Raw genomic sequence first — 20,146 nt, 5'->3', positions numbered from 1 at the left:
TTTGATAGTACTATACTGGAGAAGAGAATTAGCTGAGAATTTCATAGGCCTGCTAACGCTACACCCTGGAGTCAGCCAGACTTACCCACCCAGGTACAGAGAACACGGGGTAACCAACCCCTCCCCACCACACACACACACACACGGCTGCTCCTATACAACTTAGAGCATGGAAAAGTGGAGAGAACATGATCTTCATGTAGGGAGGTGGATCTCACAAAAGAAAGGGAGAAAGGGACTACGTGGATGTGCTCAACTCTTTCTCATCAGTTAAGTCACTCTTCTGTCCCTGGGAAGGAGTGGGCAAGGGACCAGGAAGAAGCCAAAGGAGAAAATAGAGCTAGGAAAAGACATCTTCCCCACTCAATAATGATAAAGAGTAATAAAGCAGAGGAAGTAGAGATGGGAACTATTCGGTCTTACACTGTTGGCCAGAGGGTAGTTTTTTTCATAAGAAGAAGAGAAATCAAAGTATTAGTAAGCACTCAAAGTTAATGATTTGCCTAAAAGGAATTTAATCAAAATATATTAATTTGAAAAGTACTTTTATACTGTCATATTGATGCCTAATTCTTTTACGAGAACTGAAATACTAAAAATTTTAATAAGTTCATCAAAAAAGTTGATCAACAAATCAACAAAGTTGCTTTATTATATATACTGTGTGCAAAGTATTGTGCTAGAATCTCTAATAAAAGCTACTGCTCTGTTGGGTACAGAACAAAAGTCCTTCCATGTGTGCTTACTGATTATCTGGCATCTAGTCTATATCTCCCACTTCAGTTCCTATATTGGCTTCACAAGAAAAGAAGCCCTGTTAACCCACTTTTATCCAATAAAAGTAAAAGCCTAAGACATGAGCCTCTTCTTAGCTAGAAGTAGGAACTATGTAGGAGTTTGGTGGTGGTAAAAGGAAAAAACCTAGATTAGCTTCTTCAAAGTATGGATTCATCATTTTGTTTGAAACTAATTACCAGGATATTTTAAATGTCCACATATATATTTAACTTCAAAGCCAAATAGGATATTAGTGAATCTGTTCCTCTCTAAACATATGAATAATAGTGTGTGTGTGTATGTATGTATGTGTATGTTGTGTTCAAGTACTTTGTCTAAATAGTTTGAGATCTTTGGAAGAAAGGTTGCATAAAACAGGTTTATTTAACCTAGACATTCTTACTTGTTAATTCTCCTTTCTGGTACTCTGTACTAAGATTTTCTTAAACAACATGGAAGGTAATGTGAAGTTTTAAAAACTGCTTTTAAAAATATGTATGTAATGGTAATAGAAGTATAATTTATACAATATTTCAGAAAGAAAAACTGTCAGTATATACCAACAGCCTTAAGAAAAAATGTACCAACTCTTGACCCAGAAAATCTCATTAGAATTAATCCTTAAGCAATTATTAAAGCTGTCTTCAAATACATCTAGAAGGCCCTTCTTCACAGTTATTTGTATGGTGAAAGATAGAAAATAATCTAAATGTTTATTACTATGGGATGTTTAAACAAATTATAGCAAGTAAATAGGAAAGAATATAATGTATTTTTTAACATAATATTTAGAAGATCATTTAATGCATGTTAAAATGTTTATAATATTGTTAGCTTAAAAAATTCTGCTACAAGATAGTGTGCACCATAACACCTTGGTTTTAGGGGGTGTATATAGATAGATAGATAGATAGATAGATAGATAGATAGATAGATAGATAGATATAGACACATAAAAAACAGACTATAACCATTAATTTATTATATATGAAGCAAGTAAGTTTGGGTATATGAGCTGTTTGGAGAAAATGGTCATAAATAAGAGAAAAGCGATGAACACAAATACAAACTGCAATGAACACTTCACTCAATTGAAATACTCTTTTAAATTTCAGTTACAACCGATGTGAGATATGGCGCGTATTAATGATAAGGCTTCCTTTGGGGACCTCAAATGACCTCTGGAGGCCAATTAGCTATTCCGCTTCTAGAAAAAAAAATTTTGCTGAACTTAGTCAGAAGTTTGGATCAGGTTACTGCGGCCTGCAAAGGTGGCTCATTTGCTGAGTCTATAAGTTCTCATGCAATCTTCGCTACTCCAGACTCATGATTCAGCATCCGCAGTGCTCCCGGCACTGGCACAGCTGACAGAAGCTGTGGTTTGTACAAATGCCAGAAAGCACCGTTCTCGTGCTTGATTTAGCATTTCTGCTCACTTTCCACAGCATTAACTTTTAGGGAGATTCAACAACTCCCCAGATGCAGCCTAAGGCAAGAACTGACAGACTAGTAAAAGTAAAATATGAAAGTTCTTAATCTAGGGCAGAAAATTCAAAGGTTTGGAACTCACAACAAATTACAAATGTGTCCACCGTTAATTGGGCAGTTATAAATCCTGAGCAAAGCCATGGTTCCCCAGGCAGTATATACAATTAAGAGCGCCTGTAAATATTTGCTGCGAGACTTCAAACTGACAAAGCCAGTTCTCTATGCTGCACAAGCAAGCCAGCCCACACACGAAAGGTCCACTTTTGTGCCAACACTCATTAGCAATTTAGAAAAAATAAATCCAATAATGTTTCCCTACTTCGTTTTGCTTTTTTCTGCGTCCTCCCCATGCCCGTTGTATCCGTGGCCACTGCTGCAGCTCAATGGCACTCTGTGGACTTCCTGCAGATCAGAGTCCTAGACGTGGCCATTCCACAGATTTTTACCCTGACTAGTGGAGATCACTGTGTTCCTGACATACAAATAATCTTTCTCATTTTAATGTAAATCCACTTGCTGGTGATTGATCTTTTGTGAAGAGAATAAAATCTCCAACTAAAGGAAATCAAGTACCCATTTACCTTTATATTATAATGCTTGGTGGCCTTGAGCAGGTTTATTTGCCCTCTCTCTGCCTCCATTTATTCCTTTGCACAACAGGGATGGTACTATCCACCTCTAAGAATTTTCATAAAGATTAAGAGGGAGAATGCTCCCTAAATCTTCCTTCTCCCACCTGTACTCTGCCCTTCTCGAGCACCAAAGTCACTTGGACTAAATACTCATTCTAATAGTCCGACCGGGCTTATCATTCAGCTTCTATGACCACGAGCCTGGCTACCTACTACTGGAAGATGTTGATATGGAACGGTATAGCTCTTTATACCATTCGGTTATACTGTATGTATAACCGAAACAATAAACTTTTCTTCATTGGCCTAAATACATTGAACCTCTAATGTTATCTCAAACACATTTGTAGTTTTAATAAATTTCTCCTAAATATATTTTAAATTTAAAAATCGTACCCTTGTATAAGAAGACAAATGGTTTATTGGGATAGACATCAAAACAACGTGGTGTGCACTGAACAGTTCGAAGATTCAGTATATTTATACTACAAGATTTCCATACCTTAGAGTACTGTGGTTTCCCATTTTCATAGTGAATCTCCACATAATCGGAAGACAGCAAACCACTACAAAAGGAAGAAAACAGAGTGATTTCTGCATCTAAGACATTTCAAAGTTTAAAAATAATCAGCTCAATATATGGATGTGAGGAGCATGTACACCACAAATAGCAACAGTCCACAGCAAGTACAAAAGAGGTTATCATCAAATCTCAAATGTCATCCAGTAACAAGTCATTCCTCAGTCTGTTCAAAGACACAAGATATAGATAATTTAAGGGTGAACTCCTTTTATACACAACATTCGTCATTTGATTGATATGTTAATTAATATGGAACAACCAAAAAAGCCAGATAAGTGGAGGAGATAGATGCTCTATATTGCTCTAAATAACTGGAATCTCATAAAACATAATCACTGAGAAAGAGTATAGAATAAAGGCCAGATATGTAAATATTTTAGGCTTTTCAGGCCACACGGTCTCTATCACTACTACTCAACTCTGTATCACAAAACCAGCCACAGGCAACATGTAAACAAATGAGCATGGCTGTCTTCCAATAAAATTTCATTTATGGCCACTGAAATTTGAATTTCACATAATTTTCACACAAAATGAAATATTATTCTTTAATTTTTTTCAACTATTTAAAAACATAAAAACCATTCTTAGCTTGAGGACTGTACATAAACACATACAGCTGAATTTGGCCCAAGGGCCATAGTTTGCCAACCCCTGGAATAAAACAATAGTTAAGAGTATAAATTTTGAAGTTAGACAGAGTAGGCTTTAAAGCTCAGCCCAGTCTCTTAATAGTGATGTGACCACGGATAAGTTACCCAACTCAGCCTCTACATGACTCTAATAGATGAGAGAAAGTGCGAGTCTCATAGGATTGTGAGAATTAAATGGAATGCTTAGCCTAGCACTCAGCACTGACACACGCTCACTAATGGGCATTGAGGCTGTCACTATATTTATTTTAATTCAACTTCTTCAAACACATTTCACCCTATATAATGTAGGAAATACAAAATATGAGTCTCTGAAAGAGCACTGGACCATTAGATCACTTGGGTTCCTGTTTGGGTTCTGCCACTAGAAATAATGGTAATAACTGAAAACTCACATTTACTGAATACTTTCTATGTCCTAGACACTGTTCTAAGGACCACAAGGGTATTAACTCATATAATCTTAATGGTAACTGAAGGACAATAACAGGTTCTAGTATGAGCCGTATGTGTGTCCTAAATTAGGGCTCCATTTCCTCTTCTGCAAAAGAAAGGGTTAGAACAGATGCTTCCTCAGGTCCCTTCCTGCTATGACACTCTGTTTTCTATAAATCTGTCTAATAACAGGTTTTCTTATTAGGAAATCTTGACACTACTTCCATGGGAGGATTCGATGATTTTGCATCATTTTGAGAGCTGCGCCTGATGCAATTCGAAAGTGACCCAATGAGGAGGCCTGGAGGAGCCTTAGAGCCAGTCAACAACATACATGGGAGCCGCGTGTGTGTGTCCAGCATGGTTTCCTGTATGAGCTGAAGGACAACCTTTGCAGCATAGCAGTAAAGCAGAGAGACGCTCGTGCCTTGGACAAGTTTTTCTATTGAAATTACTAATCAAATGTGTATCTATTGATGATTTTACATTTGAAACTAATTTGTGATAAATTCACTCACTTCCTTTTTAAAATCTAAGTAATATTCAAAGTAATGTCAATTCTCAACTCTATATACTTGGGAATACCTGACAGGATGCAGAAACTTCTTTCATGTCTAGGTAATTAAGTCAGCTGCCAGCACTGTGAATACATATAAACAGGGCTGTTGATAATAACATTTCTCTGAGGAATGCTTCCACAACACCAAGAGATAGAGAGGTTTCATTAACTGCATTCTAATTACCTCTCTCTACAGATAATTCATTATTTTCAAAATTTTCAACCGCACAACCACTGGAGCATGTCTAAGAATTAAAAATAAAAGTTATTTTAGACTATTACTTTTGCTTATAATTACAAAATTAGATAGTATTCTAACCATAAATTGCCAAATTTGATAAAGGTCACTTTAATTATCTCATTTCTCCCTTTTTAAAGGGCTTCTGCCTCCCTACCCCATAGATATAATGGATAAGCCTTTTTCTAGTATCCTCTACATTTGAAAATCTTAAAGAAAAATAGATACTTTCTAGGAGCTTATGTTATGACAAACACTGAGATGGACATAAAATAATACCATAGGCTCCCTGTCACCACACCACTCAACTCTCCCATCTCTTATAAGTAGCATACGTGCCCATTTGCTCTATCTTTTCCTCTTGCCTGACCCCAGTAATCTCTTCCTTAAAACTGTTTCTTTCATTCATCACAGCATCCCCAGCACCTGGCATGATGCCTAGCGCATAGTAAGCCTAATCGACATTTACTGGGTGAGCAAACATCTAGGAACATGTACTAAATGCCAGGCCAACACCATGTTCTGGGAAGCTGGGATGAAGAATGCAATTCTCTGAAATTGAAAATAAGCAAATCAGCACCAATGTATGAGATTAGTCACCTCATCCTAAAATATTATTTGTAATTTCCCTGAAAGTGAATTAATGCCAACTGAAATGTAATCTAATTAATTATAAAAGTCTTGAAGTAATTTTGAAATGAGACCTTTCAGTGATAGACAAGTAACACTAGAAAGGAAGAGCTGAATAGTTCATTTGCTATGGTGTGTCTCCAGTCCTAGCCAGCAGAGAAGGAACAGGTAATCTATAACTCTGTGTGCCTGAAGATGAGTTGTCTGACAGTCACTTCCTGCAGGTGCTCAGCAAGGCCTTCCCTCCACCTCTGCTCAGTAGTTTCCCTAGTAGAACTAACTTCCTGTTAGAAACAAAATGTTCTGACATGCCAATACTAATTCATTTAGCAACTGTGGTCCCAAGCATAAATTGTCATTTTACTTTGCTGATCAGTCAATGGTGGGGGGTGGGTTGTGGGGAGAGGAGCGGGGTTCTGAGTTACCTAATAAATTGCAGGAACTGGTAAAAGTGAATTTCTGAACATCCTAAATTCTTAAATAAATATCCTTCTTCTAATCATTTAAGTTACAGGAAAGCTATATATACCATGGCTACTGCAGTGCTTCCCCATGCAGGTTATCTGGTTAAAAAGTGACCTTTGGAAGTAAAAAGTTAAATTATAGAGTGGAAATTCCAAGCAAGGTGGAAGAGAGTGGAAGAATTGAATAAGTCAATTCTCTTGAACCCACTTACTATGTACCTTCATGGTCAAGTTGCACCACAGGGTAGTGAAAAGAACATAAACTTTAGAGAGTCAAATTGAATGTGAGTGTACTCAAAAAACGAAGGACCAGGGTAAGCACCTTGAAGATGCTGAACTCTAAGAGCAGAAGAATGGTAAGACAAAAATGTGGCAAATTAGCCAAGAATCAGATTGATGAAGGACACTGTAGCAGAAATAATACTGCATAACCACCAATCCCAGTTCATTTTTTTCCTTTCTGGCACAGAAGGACTACATTCTACAGCTTCCCCAGAAGTTAGGTTGGGACCAAAAAATTGAATTGTGACTCATAAGATATGGGAGGAAGTGATGTCTACCCCTCTAGTGTGACCATTAAATCCATGCATGATTATCCAAGCTCTTCTTCTATGGTGACTCCGGAAGCCACATGACTCAAATGGCGCAGGTACAGGATGAATGTGGCCAAGGTTCCCACATCGTTCTTTGGAGAATCGCCTTCTAGGAGAGCCACTAAACTTGTACGAGACCATAATATGAGTAAGAGATAAAATTTTTTCAGTGTTGAATCTCAGATTACTTACCAAGAATCCCTAGTGCCTAGAAAAAAATATTTTTTTGAAACATCATGGCAAATTTGATTTTAAAAAAAAAAAGAGGAAGTAGAATTGACTCTGGGGGAAGGAAGGGGCAAATAGAGGGAAGGTGAAACCAAAAGGCACTGAGCACGCTTGGTGGGGAGGGGAAGGACACCATCACTCCAGAGACATTTTGTAACAAAAGGGCTGGAATGGTCCACACCAGATTCAGGCTCTTCAGAAGCCAGAGAGATGCCCAAGCCCACTAAACCAAGTTCTCTAAGGCTTTTCAAGAAACAGAATTTGCTCTGCAGGATAAATGATGGAGGAGGTCCCATGACTTCCAAGAGATCATCCATGTGCTCCAGTGCCTCACTGCTGAATCCCACCTAGGTCCCCCCACAGCCAGGGAGCCCTCTGGCAGGGTCCCCCTCTTGCCCTCACAACACTGGAGCACTTGAAGGTGCTGGTCCCTGGGAAGGAGGCAGTGACGAGGACCTCCCTAGGAACTGGGTTACAGAAGGTGAGTGACTTCTAGTTTTTTGAAAAATAACTTGAACCCCATACTTTGAAGAAAGAACCATAGGCTTTCTTTTGGGTAACCTTGTCGGGAAAAGCTGAGTATGCTAACCAAGCAAACTAAATTGCTCAGAATTTGACAGCGTAGATAACACGGCCGTGAGCTATAAGTTAGATGACTAGGAAAGATATTCATTGGACCACAAGGAAACCATCTGTTGTACATGAGTTAAAAATCATTTACTTCCTTGTAAAAAAAAAATAGTCAAACTACCAGTCTCTATAAGTCCTTTCCGGTTCTGAAATCTACATTTGCTGAAATTCATGTGTTAAGCCCTCAGTCCAAATCTGATTAAGATATAGAGTAGGTTGCTGGGAGCAGAATGAGTTCTTTTGAGGAGACCTAGAAGCCAACGGGGTATTCCTTCACCAGCAGAGCTGGGGAAAGGTCTAGAAGAGTAGCGAGCTCCATAGCTTAACAACTGGGTGGCCATATAATTTATCATCCAAATCAGGCCATTTCTGGAAGTGAAAAGAGGCATATTAATAATTATGCCAGGACAACTGACATAAATCAGGAAAGACTGTGCTGGGAAAACTGGGACATATGCTAACCCTCCCTAAAGGTCAAATTTACAGTTCACACGTCAAGTTCTACATGGAAGGTCAGGCTAGTCTATGAGGTAAAAAATACCCCAAATCTAACATGTTACTAAGCAAGCAGTCTGTGAGTATATCTCCTTCTCCAGCTGCTTTTGGGTTCTGTGACTACATTTTACATGGCCACTGTTTTAGGACAACCTTAAGTAGGCACCTTAGGTTCTCTCTCAGTGCATAACATCAGGAGGTAGATATTGGGAGAGGAGTCGGCAGGTCGAGAGGTAAAAACTAGGAAGCTTTGAGTCTGCATTCACTGTAAGACCCTGGACTCATCAGGTCTTGACCAGCCATGCTCCTTGCCACACAAATGTCCTAATTCAATTCTCTATGGTAAAACATATAAGTTAGTTTCCATATGTGTTCAAACTGGAACTGGAGCAGAAGTCAACAAAGAATGAATGATTATGTCTAAAAAAAAGGATTGCCACTAATGTCCATTTTCATAATGTAAATCCACTCATCTGACCATCTTCTGTTTGACAGTATTTAACTTCTCAGTATTAGGAACACTGATCACCCCAAGTGGCCCTTAATGGATTCACACAACAAGTCTCCTGTCCTCCTCCCCATCAGGTCATACATTCGTTCATTTAATGACAACAAGTGCTGGTGATTTGGGATATTCTCAACTTCACAGGGCTTCAAGCATAACAGCATTGCACAGTGAAGCACCATGCCCACTCTCTCTTTATGCTGCAAGCTTCTCTTTTTTCCTTTCATACACATAAGTATTTTTAATTCGTTAAATACTTACTGTAAGTGGTAATGAAGAATTTAAACTCAGTCTATTACGATAATCTTTCTGTCTTTATATTGTTTTCCTTTTTGAAAACAATGGACTTAAAAAGTAAAATGGTTTTTCAATCATGACTTTCCTCAAGGTTTAAGAAAAAGTTAGACTCATCCCACCTAAAAAAATTTTTTATACCAAAACTTGTTTCAACTAGAAAATATATACTCTTTTCGATGTAAACAATACAAAGGACTTTTAAGCCGTGATAAGTATTGTAGACATGGAGAGGTTGGGATTTAAGAGTATAGAAATAATATGTTAAGTGGGTGAAAGTAATTATAGGTTGAATTAAGGCTTTGTGTTAAGTCAAACAAAGATGGCATGCTAGGCAAGGATTGGGAAATGTGGGCATATTTCATAGGAACAGAGCTGCAGGTAGAGAACACTCCTAGCATGAGCGGGATATAGGGGTGTAAGCTTTTCCTGCATCTCACATGTGGTGGCCCCATGCACCATGACACAGTTAAGAACACTGTCGTATAATAAGAACAGGAAACATAGGCAGGGCTACAAATTAACAGACAGGGAAGTAGAGAAAGGAGAAGTTAGGAGGGAAATAAGGAATGAATTTGAGGTGATGTAAAAGCTGAGGACCCCCACTCAAGCTGGCTTGATTAGCTAATAAGAATAGCCAATTAAGAGTTCCCTTTTGAGAAGGTGGCATCAATAAAAACATCTTTAATTAAATAAAAATGAAAGATGTTTAATGTCTCCTCTCCAACTTTTAAACCAGAGAATCTGGATTAGCAATATTTGACAGATTATATGAAGTGGCTAACTCATTCCTAGTGTGGCTGCCAGTTATCTCCACAAATATAGTTACTCTCACATATGTCATGAAACAAAAAATTTTAAACACAAAGAAAACTGCACCTAAGTAAAGATGGCATATCTTTTGAACAGTTATATAAAACTGAAACACTTTGATGCATAATTTTCAAAGATAATACTGAATATTATAGTTTGTCAAATATTGCTAATCCAGATTCTCTTCTGTTCTGCCCAATATTTATTTATACAATTATTAAACCAGGCATCACACATAGTGAAACTGTAGAGAAAACAATATAAAGACAGAAGGATTATCGTAATAGACTCAGTCTAAATTCTGTCTCTTCATTACAACTTATAGTAAGTTTTAATGAATTAAAAATATTTTTGTGTATGAAAGGAAAAAAGAGGAGTTTATAGCATAAAAAAAGAGCAGGCATCGTGCTTCACTGTACAATGCTGTTATGCTTGAAGCCTCTTGAAGTTGAGAATATCCCAAGTGACCAGCATTTGTTGTCATTAAATGAATGAATGTATGACCTGATGGAGAGGAGGACAGGAGACTTGTGTGAACCTGCTAAGGGCCATTTGGGATAATCGGGGTTCCTAATACTGAGAAGTTAAATATTGTCAAACAGAAGATGGTGATCAGATGAAAATTGATATTAGTGGCACATTTGCTTAATCAGTGCCCATTCTTCCCAGGTACGCATGAAATGGTTAAAAGAATACAAAGGAAATCAAAGAGGAAACTATCAGAAATAATAAGTTAAGTTAGGTAGCCGGTTATAAGATAACTATGCAAAACAAACACATTCCTATGTGCACCAGCAAAGACAACCTAGCAGTGATCTGGGGGAAAGTTTCTGCTAATGATGACAACAATGGCACAACTTTTATATGTGCAGGGTGTATGTGGATATTCATACACATACATACATATGTATAGACAGACGTATCTCTTTAACTTTAATGTAATTCCAAACAAAATCTCAGCACGTTTTTTAACTTGACAAAATTATTTTAATGTTCATCTTAAAGAATGAATGTTTATAACTACTCTTTTTAAAAAAAAAAACAGAGAAGTAACAATGGGACCTTATATACTATTATAGTAACCAAGATACAGAGCGTTGGCCTGATGAGACAGATGGCCTAAAGGGCAGAACGGAAAGTCTATGAGAGGTTCAAGTTCATATCAAAAATGCAATATATAAAATAATGGCATTTTAAGTTGATAAAGAAGATAATAAATAAAAAATAAAGATGTTTATTCTTTATTTGGACAAGTAACCAAACATTTTGGGAAAGTAAGATCCCTACATCAAATCTTACACCAAACTAATAATATATGCATTAAAGATATGCATGTTTCAAAACAAAGCCATAAATTTACTATAAAAATATAGCTGAATATTAGGAAGGAGACACCTTTTTAAGGATGACATTAAACCCAGAAATTATAAAAAAATAGATGAGCACAAAAATTTTTAAACTTATATAAGTTAAAAAAATATCATAAACAAAATTTTGAGGCAAAGTGAGAAAAAAAAATTTCAAAATATATGAAAAACAAAGGATTACCATCCTTACATAAGGAACCAAAAACAAGTAAAAACAAACAACCCAACAGAAAGTGGGCAAAGGGCATGGGGAAGTGATTCATAAAATATAATGTACAAAATGCAATTTACAGAAAAAAGAAAACAAGAAATACTAATGGTGATCAATCATTTACAAATCTACAATTATATTAGGAATAAAAGACCCATAAATTAAAATTGCCTTAAGAGACCACTTTTCCCCATCAGTTCAGAAATTAAAATGAATGATAGTAGACAAAGCTGGCAAGAATGGAAAAAACCCGGCACTCCACACATTATACTGGGAACATAAATTAATATGCCTTTCCAGAGGCAATTTAGCAATAGCTATCAAAAGCCCTGAAAGCATATTTGCCCTTCAAGTCCATATGTTTTTATAATCTTATAAGTGCTACTTATAAAGGTTTCCTGAGGAAATAACTAGATAAAAGCAAATACACATGCACAAATAGCTATTCTCTGCAGATGATGTAGATATGAGTATGTTTACGTGTACTTTTACAGATACTTGGAAAAATGAGAAAGATGTTTACAATACCCTTCAACGAAAAAAGCAAATGAGGAAATATGTTTGGCAACTTTTTAATAATATGTTGCTATGTTCACATACAGAAAAATATCTACAAAGATATACACACAAATATAATAGTGGGCTATTGCTTCCTATAGAACTTTCAATGGTATCTGTTTTCTTTTGCTCACTCATAATTCCTAAACGTCTTACAATGAATATACATTACCTATTAAAATAAGAAACCACAATACAAGCTATAAATTTTAAAGGACGAGAAACATAGCTCCTTTAGAAAGGAAATTAATTAATTACTAATTTCAGATGCAGGAAAAGAAGAGCCACAGACACTGATAATAGCCAGGCCTGCTGCCTCTGTCCCCTCAACTTAATGCAACTGACATTTCCTGAACACCTAGAGGCTGGGGTGAGGACAGGAAGAGAAACAAAACACAGTCTCTGCCCTCAAGGTGATTATAATCTTATAGCTAAAGTAAGACAAGGCAGCAGGTACTTTAATATCATAAATAACAAAGCATCAAGGTGCTCTAAAGGGGAAGTTAATTTCCACTAGGATGATCAGGATCTTTTCAAAAAGAAAGCAGGGCCCCAGGGCAAGTTCATGACAAAATATGGACAGGGAAAAATATAAGCAGGAAGAATCAGGTCATATAGACAGAGACGATGGTGTGCAAACACATGAGACAGGAAGAGGCTGAGAAGCATATTCAGGGAGCAACTAGAAATCTGGTAGAAGTCATAGGGGGGATGGTGTTAAAAAGGCAGATCTGGGACCAGACAGTATACAGGTTTAAGCAAGAAGTCGGAACTTTGAAAGGAAAGGGCACTGTGGGACCAGGGACTCCTCTCTATAAGAGCTGAGAGCAAATACTTCATTTGTGTCCTCAGAAACTGCAAAGACTTTAGGGCCTAGAAAGTGCTGAACACAGATAAGGTTCTTTTACTGGGTCAATTAGAGCCATCTGCAAAGTAATTAATGTTAACAGCAGGAGAGAATGGCAAGAGACCAGCAAAGACACTAAGAAAAGGCTTTCCACATATGAAAACCTGTAGCTTTAACTTTCCTTCACTCATTCAATTAATGGCTGAAGACTAAATGAGAGAAAAAAAAATAAAGCCGATGAGGGTCAAAGTAAGATTTTTATAGAATAACCACAATTGTCTTTTATGTGCTCTTTTCTTCATTTTACCCTACTTAGGTGTCTAACCCTTCATTTCTCTTGTGCTGCCACAATCTGAGCATGCATGCATGGCCAAGTCCTCTGCAGAGCAAGTCCAACAAATCAGAATGAAGACAAGTTGCACAACCCTATAAAGAAAAAGGCATTTGAAGTTGTCGCCCTAGATGTCTCTGCACTAGGCAGAAAACAATACTCTGTGAGTCATGGTAACCTTCATACATATCACACAGGGGCATTTAGAGATAATAACCATGGTCATTCCTAAATATTAGATATATTTAAGAAATTATCCCAATGTAGCAATTAGAAACATATTGCAGTAATAGCAAACCAGTATGGCTGATAAGAGCATGGCATGGCAAATAAAGAGAAGGAAGAAGAAAAAGGAGCGCTTTCTAATGATTTCTTCAAGCAAGTACAGAATGATTATCATACAAAATAGCAATAATTTTTTAAATTGCCATTTAGAAAAATGATCTTCAGATTTATCTGACCTTCTGAGGACACTCCATTCCATCAAATAATTATTCACTGGGCCTTTGATTGTTTAAAAAAACAAAAAGTGCAGCGCCCTCGGGGGTCTCCGGATCTGTCTCTTGCATCAACAGTGTTTCAATGGAACAGACCCAGGGACACCCCTTCCTCCAGCCTCCGACCACCCTCCAACCTCTTTTCCAGTCGCAATCTTCGGAATCTTCTCAGCCATTGTCAGCCTCCGAGACCAGCCAACACCGTGTTTGGAGCTTAATTCCTTATTGCCGAACTACCATGAGCTCTCAAATCAGAATTATTCCACCGAGGTGGAGGCCTGGTCGACCGGCATCTGTGGGCCTCCTACACATACCTCTCTCTGCGCTTCTATTTCAACCATGACAACGTGGCTCTGGAAGGCGTTGACTGAGGGGAAACATGAGGGCACCGAGCATCTCTTAAAGATGCAAAACCAGTGTGGCAGCCGCACCCTCTTCTAGGGCCTGCAGAAGTCTTCCCAAGATGAGTGGGGTAAAACTCAGGATGCCATGGAAGCCGCCATGGTCATGAAGGGGAACCCAAACCAGGCCCTTCTGGACCTGCATGCCCTGGGTCTTGCCCGTGCAGACCCCCATCTCTGTGATTTCCTCCAGAGTCACTTCCTAGATGAGGAGGTGAAACTAATCAAGAAGATGAGCGACCACCGGACTAACCTCCGCAGGCTGGCCAGCCTCCAGGCCGAGCTGGGCGAGTATCTCTTCAAAAGGCTCACCATTAAGCATGACTAGTATCTTTTGGAACCCCGAGGCTTTTCAGGGGCCCCTATGCATCCTCCTGGTGTCGGCCTTGTGCCTGAGCCTCTCTCTACAACCAAGAGGCAGCCTTCTAACCATCTTAGAGCCATCTCCCATGCCTTGGACCAAATTGAAACAATAAAGCTTTTTGCAGCCAGAAAAAAAAAAAAAAAGTCATGATTTGCCTAAAGGCCAATTAATTTCTCTAACCAAAGAGAATTTTCATTCTTTCAAATTATGTACCATTTCAAAATAATAACAACACAACAGACTTCTGAAAATTATAGAATTTATTGGAAAAACTACCACTTATTTGTAGTTTCTCTGGAGAGGGGATTTCTTCCAACTAGTGTGCACTTTCAGATTCAATGTAGTTTATCAGAATGCTAACTGGGCCTTTTTCATTCTGCTTACTGTTATATCCTCAGCCATGTAAGAATTCCTGAACTGAAAATGTACCCAGAGCTATTTGTTGTTTGAAGGAGTGAACATGAACCAGTGAATAAATGGGTAAACAGGAATCGAGAGATCCAATTCTTAGCCTGACTCTGACACTGACTGTCTCTAAGATCTTGGGGAAGTCATTGTGAATCAAGTTTTCTTCCTTTTAAAAAAATATTGGATTATAGGATCTGAAAGAAAATTTCCAAGTCTAATACAGTGAATGTGAGTATGACTGCTACCATCTCCTACCCTAAAAATATAGCTGTGCAAATCTGGGAATTGGGGACTGTGAGTGCACACATCTCATCCATTTGGTACATGCTTTGTCAAATAATCAACAGTCTGTCTGCTAGGCCAGTATACTGGGACTTCAGGTCGACCTCTTCCAGCATGGTGCTGAAAGGACAGTTCCATTTGGGTTCTGTATATACTGTAAAGAGATGCTCTATAATTTTTTTCTAATTCTACATATTTCTCTGTTGCTCAACCAAAAAAAAAAGCACACCTCAATTTCTAAGATGTAAAGTGAGAAACCGTTTCTACACATTAGACTAATAATGAACAAAAAACTTTTACATAGAAACTAATCTGAGAGCTAATGATCAAGATCTGCTACATTTATGTTAATACCAACCTATTTAAGTGGTACGTTGAAAATCAGACAACAACACAATTATACAACTGTTTTTTGATTGTAACTAATATAAGTCAAAAACTTAAAGCCATACTAACATGATTTATTATAAAGATACTAAAAACCAAGAATAACATGGAAAAGTAAGTTCTTATCCTATACAAGCAGCTTAGGATAAGCAAATTTCAAGACATTTGATATCACTTTGAAAAAACATATAAAATAGTGATTACAGGTGACTAATTCTTTTCCAGTCTACGTATGCAGTCTGGACATTTTGCATAATACTAAAACTGAATTTTTATCTTTGAAAAGCTACTCAGATAATTATGCACACTTGATTCTATCAATATGTCTTAAAAGTAATTTAAGATAATTTATAGGCACACACCTTCTTTCCATTTTAATGTAATGTTCCAGTAATAAAATCAAATCAGTGGTGGCAGGAAAAAAAAAAGCAGAACAACAGATCTATAAATCAGAGATTTAAGGCAATTTCTATAGATGGGCTTTTCTTCCAGCCAGATAACTTTCATTAAATTGTCTTAAAATTTTAAGTTCATATCGACAATCTTACCCACATTCACCATTAAAATGACTCTCAATGTCTGGACCAAAAGCAAAATTTTTATAAGATTCTAAAAGCAGCCAAATCCCAGAGAGACTGACACAGAAAAAGGAGAAACTATTCTATTTAGGTCTTTTCAGAGAAACTATTTTTAGTTTAATCTTAAAACCAGACATTTTTAGAACACTGGTGGAAATTCTAACAATTAACTATATGATCCATAGTGGCAAATTCACTAAATATCAATAGTAATTTCCACAATCATGAGTAGGTAGGATTGGAGATGATGGAGAAGGAAAAAAATCCTAAGCGAATGAAGTTATATCCAAGAAAGCCATACCAAGGTTGGTAACTTGCAACAAGGGTAGAAAATGGCGTGAACTACATTCCGAGAAAATCCAGAACCTAGTGATCTGGTAGAGTCAAAACTCTAGGTAAAGAGAATATTCAGGAGCTGAAATGCACATAGAAGCAAGAGATCACACCAGATAAACAAATGAGATCTTCCAAACTACCATACCATAGAAAGGGCAAGTACTATGTTGTATCCACAGTTCTTAGTACTATTGCCAAAACTAATACAGTTTTGTTGATGATGAGTCAACAAGCCAGGAAACTCAGAAGAAACAAAAGACGAGAGAAGATGGCACATCACTCTCTAGTTCAAGAAATCCATAGGAAGATTAGGGTCCCACGGTCAGAGCTCAACTCCTAGGTAAGTGAGGTGGGGTTTCAGACAGAACATGGCAGAGACAGCAAGAAAACTTTTGAGACTCAGGCTACTTCTTGTCTCTGTCTTTTATAGATAAGCATCTGAGAAGTCAAAAGCCAGTCCGAGGCAGTCAGCACATGAACAGTGGGAATGTATGGTTGAAAGAATGTAACATAAAAGTAGATGTGATAGTAAGATTACTCTAAGAGCAGTCCTCTTTACAATTTCAACACCTACCTAGCCCTTTATGAAGGAAGTGTGTGTGTGTGTGTGTATGTGTGTGTGTAATTCCTTAATGGGCTATCTATAACAAATGGTAAGACATGAAAATGCTGTTAGTCTATATCCTCAAGGACCAGGAGTCGATGAGGTAAAGAAAAGTTGTGTGCTTTCAAAATGACAGACAAAGATAAGAAATTTCTAATTGCTCCTGATAACACCAGACAAAGGTATGTTGGGTAAAAGTCCATTGAATATTTTCATTATATATGTTTGAACCTTTCATTTTACCCTAATTCTAATTTTAGTAAGGCAGTATGAACCGCTGAAACCTTTCTAGGAGTGTTAATTCTCTTTATAATCCTAAACGAATTTTTCTTATATAGAATGCAAGGAATAAACATGCATCCACGTTATCTTTATTTTCTCCTGAAAATTCTGTTGTTATAATTTGTTATTACTATTTTGCTATTTTTGATAAAAATATCCCAAATCTCCTACACAAATTAAGAATGAGCAGTTAACTTGGGTGGGGACTGAGGCTGGAAAGACACCGGAAGAGCCCCTAAGACGATAGTAATGTTCTATTTCTCAACCCGGACAGTGGGTATATGTGAATGCCTATTTATTGTTCTTCTTTAAACAGTAAAAATATATTTCCACTCTTTTATGTGTATATTTCATAATTTTAATATATTAGAGATAAAAGAATCCAAACGATCTCTAAGTAATAGAAACAGAAGAGCCCGATCCAATTCTGACTTTAATATTTTGAGTATGAGACAAATTGAGCCAGAAATGGGCCAAGGAAAAGGCATCTAGAATTCAAAAGCTATCACTACTAAGGTCAGGGGGGGAAAAATTCTCTAAAGAACATGTGGGAGGTGAAAAGCACACAGAGAACAAAAGGCAAAGAACTTTCTCCTTCTCTAAAAATAGCAGGCCTATTAGGCCATTTTTAGACTCCAGTGTTCATGTAGGAGCCCATTTCTATTAAAAGAGTAAAACTTAGAAAGGAAAAAGAAGTTCTTGGAAGATATCAAAGTATGAAAAAGAAAAGTTCAGAAATGTAACAAGATATAATAGACCTGACAGGATTTGAACTAGATATGACTTTATTATCAAAATATTTAACTCTCAAACTAGAGAGCTAAAGAAACAAAAGATTAAAGGGTGAGACCAACAAAATCCTTCCACGCACTGATTTTCCTTGGAATTACATTAAAACAGTGAAGAATGTGGGTGGCTCATAGAGCACACTGCCATGGCAAATAACTGCTTTCAAAACAAAAAGGCAAGTGATACCATCCCGAACCTTTCACTGGAAAAATCTACACACTTAAATTTGATTTTTTTTTAAAAAAAGAAATCCTTGTTTTCAATCGCCAAAATCGCCATGGCTGGAAAATACCAGTCTCAGTTGTTTTGATAATCACTTACAAACATGCTGATGAATTCATAATGTATACATATGTCTTCCCTAGTTCATCCCCAATTCTCCCATTGTTTAAAAGATTTATTTGCTCCCAGGATGGTGGAATTCATGGATGATATCACCAACAGTGGATTTAAGGATAAGCAAGAGCTGTGCCACGACTATACTAAGGTATACTCATATTATACAATACAAGGCACTTTAAGACATTTTATGCTCAATAAGACCCTTTTCAGAGTTCCTATTTTTTCATCAAAGGCAATGTATTACAGTGTTAGATATTTAGAGTATCCAATAATTCTGAAAAGGATTATTCTAGGAGTGTTTACACATGCATGCTCAGAGGGTCAGATCAATATTATAAATTGTTCTATTTTTATATACAATTTTTAAAATTCTCGGGCCATGTAATGGCAGTTAATAGCCTTTTTGAATGACTAATAATATCTATAATCAGAGGATACTTTTCACGTGACTAATAATTTAAATATCCACACTAAATTGCAATCTAAAAATCAGAAAGGTTGAGTGAAGTAACAGCATAATGAGGCTTTTTTCCTTTTTTCTGCGCCTCATGCCTGATCATTCCTATAGTTCTTAACTAGAAAGGAATTTTAGTTTGTTTATCCTTTAACAGGATATTAAACAGCTTGTTTAAAAAACTGAAAGATAATTCTAATCTTTTAGCCCAGAATCTCAGATAACCAGCGTGTGGATATCAGTTTTCTTTAATCCTTTTATCTGGATTCCAGGCATTGCATCATTTTCTAGAGTTGCCTAAATTTCACAACAGTTGTCATTGAAACAATGACCTAAATCTCTCAAATCTCTGTCATCTCTACCTAGTGTTGGATAACTCAGTGTAAGTTCCTAGTTAATAGGCTCTCATTCCGAGTTATCCATTCTGCAAGTCCAAAGCTACTGCCACCACAACATACCTGAGAGAAATGCTTAATGGTCAAAATACTTGAAAAGACTGAAAATGTTTCCCTCCCTCTCAATTTCCATCTTAGTCTTTCATTGATTTTCTGTGATCATAATCTTTATACAAATTATAAACCCTGTCATAAATAATAACACAAAATATACAGGAACAAAAAACTACTCTATGGTCCTAATTTCAAGCTACTGAAAGCTACGAAGCTAAATACTGGGAAATACGAGCCAACACTTATCTCCTCAGAATTTGAAGGAGTCAGAGGATTTTTGAGAGCTTACGTGAAGAAAAGAAAGGAGTGAGGTGAAAGTGCAAACACCTGCTCACCACACAGAGCTCTGAGGAGGCTCTGAAATGAGTTCCACTGACCCCTTCATGCGCGCAATGAGAGATGGGCCTCCAAAAAAAAAGACTGGCGGACTGGTGAATAGTGATAAAAGTAACAAGTCCCAAACGTTGTGGGGCCCTGGCTCATTCCTCCCACCCAGCCACCACACTCTTCTTCCCACACTACACTTCAGCAAACAGCTAGCCCCATGCATGGACTCATTATAACTAAAAAGAAACAAACAGGGGACATGAGCATAGATACTGAGGAAGAAAAGATAGAAGAAAAGTACTAAAGCCAGGGAGA

The 20,146-nt window shown here is 37.2% G+C and overlaps 1 protein-coding gene across 1 annotated transcript in view; it reads right to left on the bottom strand.

Annotated features, from left to right (window-relative positions):
- ADAM23 (ADAM metallopeptidase domain 23) overlaps positions 1-20,146 on the bottom strand; it is a gene marked incomplete at its 5' end in the record, with an annotated part of 122,674 nt that overhangs the window by 48,302 nt on the left and 54,226 nt on the right. The window contains one exon of the mRNA XM_025039318.1: positions 3,400-3,463. Coding sequence (XP_024895086.1) covers positions 3,400-3,463 — 64 coding nt within the window. The remainder of the gene's footprint in view (positions 1-3,399; positions 3,464-20,146) is intronic.

The sequence above is a fragment of the Pteropus alecto genome, unplaced genomic scaffold (assembly GCF_000325575.1).
Source record: "Pteropus alecto unplaced genomic scaffold, ASM32557v1 scaffold3, whole genome shotgun sequence".
Classification (NCBI taxonomy): Eukaryota; Metazoa; Chordata; class Mammalia; order Chiroptera; family Pteropodidae; genus Pteropus; species Pteropus alecto.
Note: the sequence above shows the minus strand (reverse complement) of the source record. Positions and strands in the feature narration are given on the sequence as shown.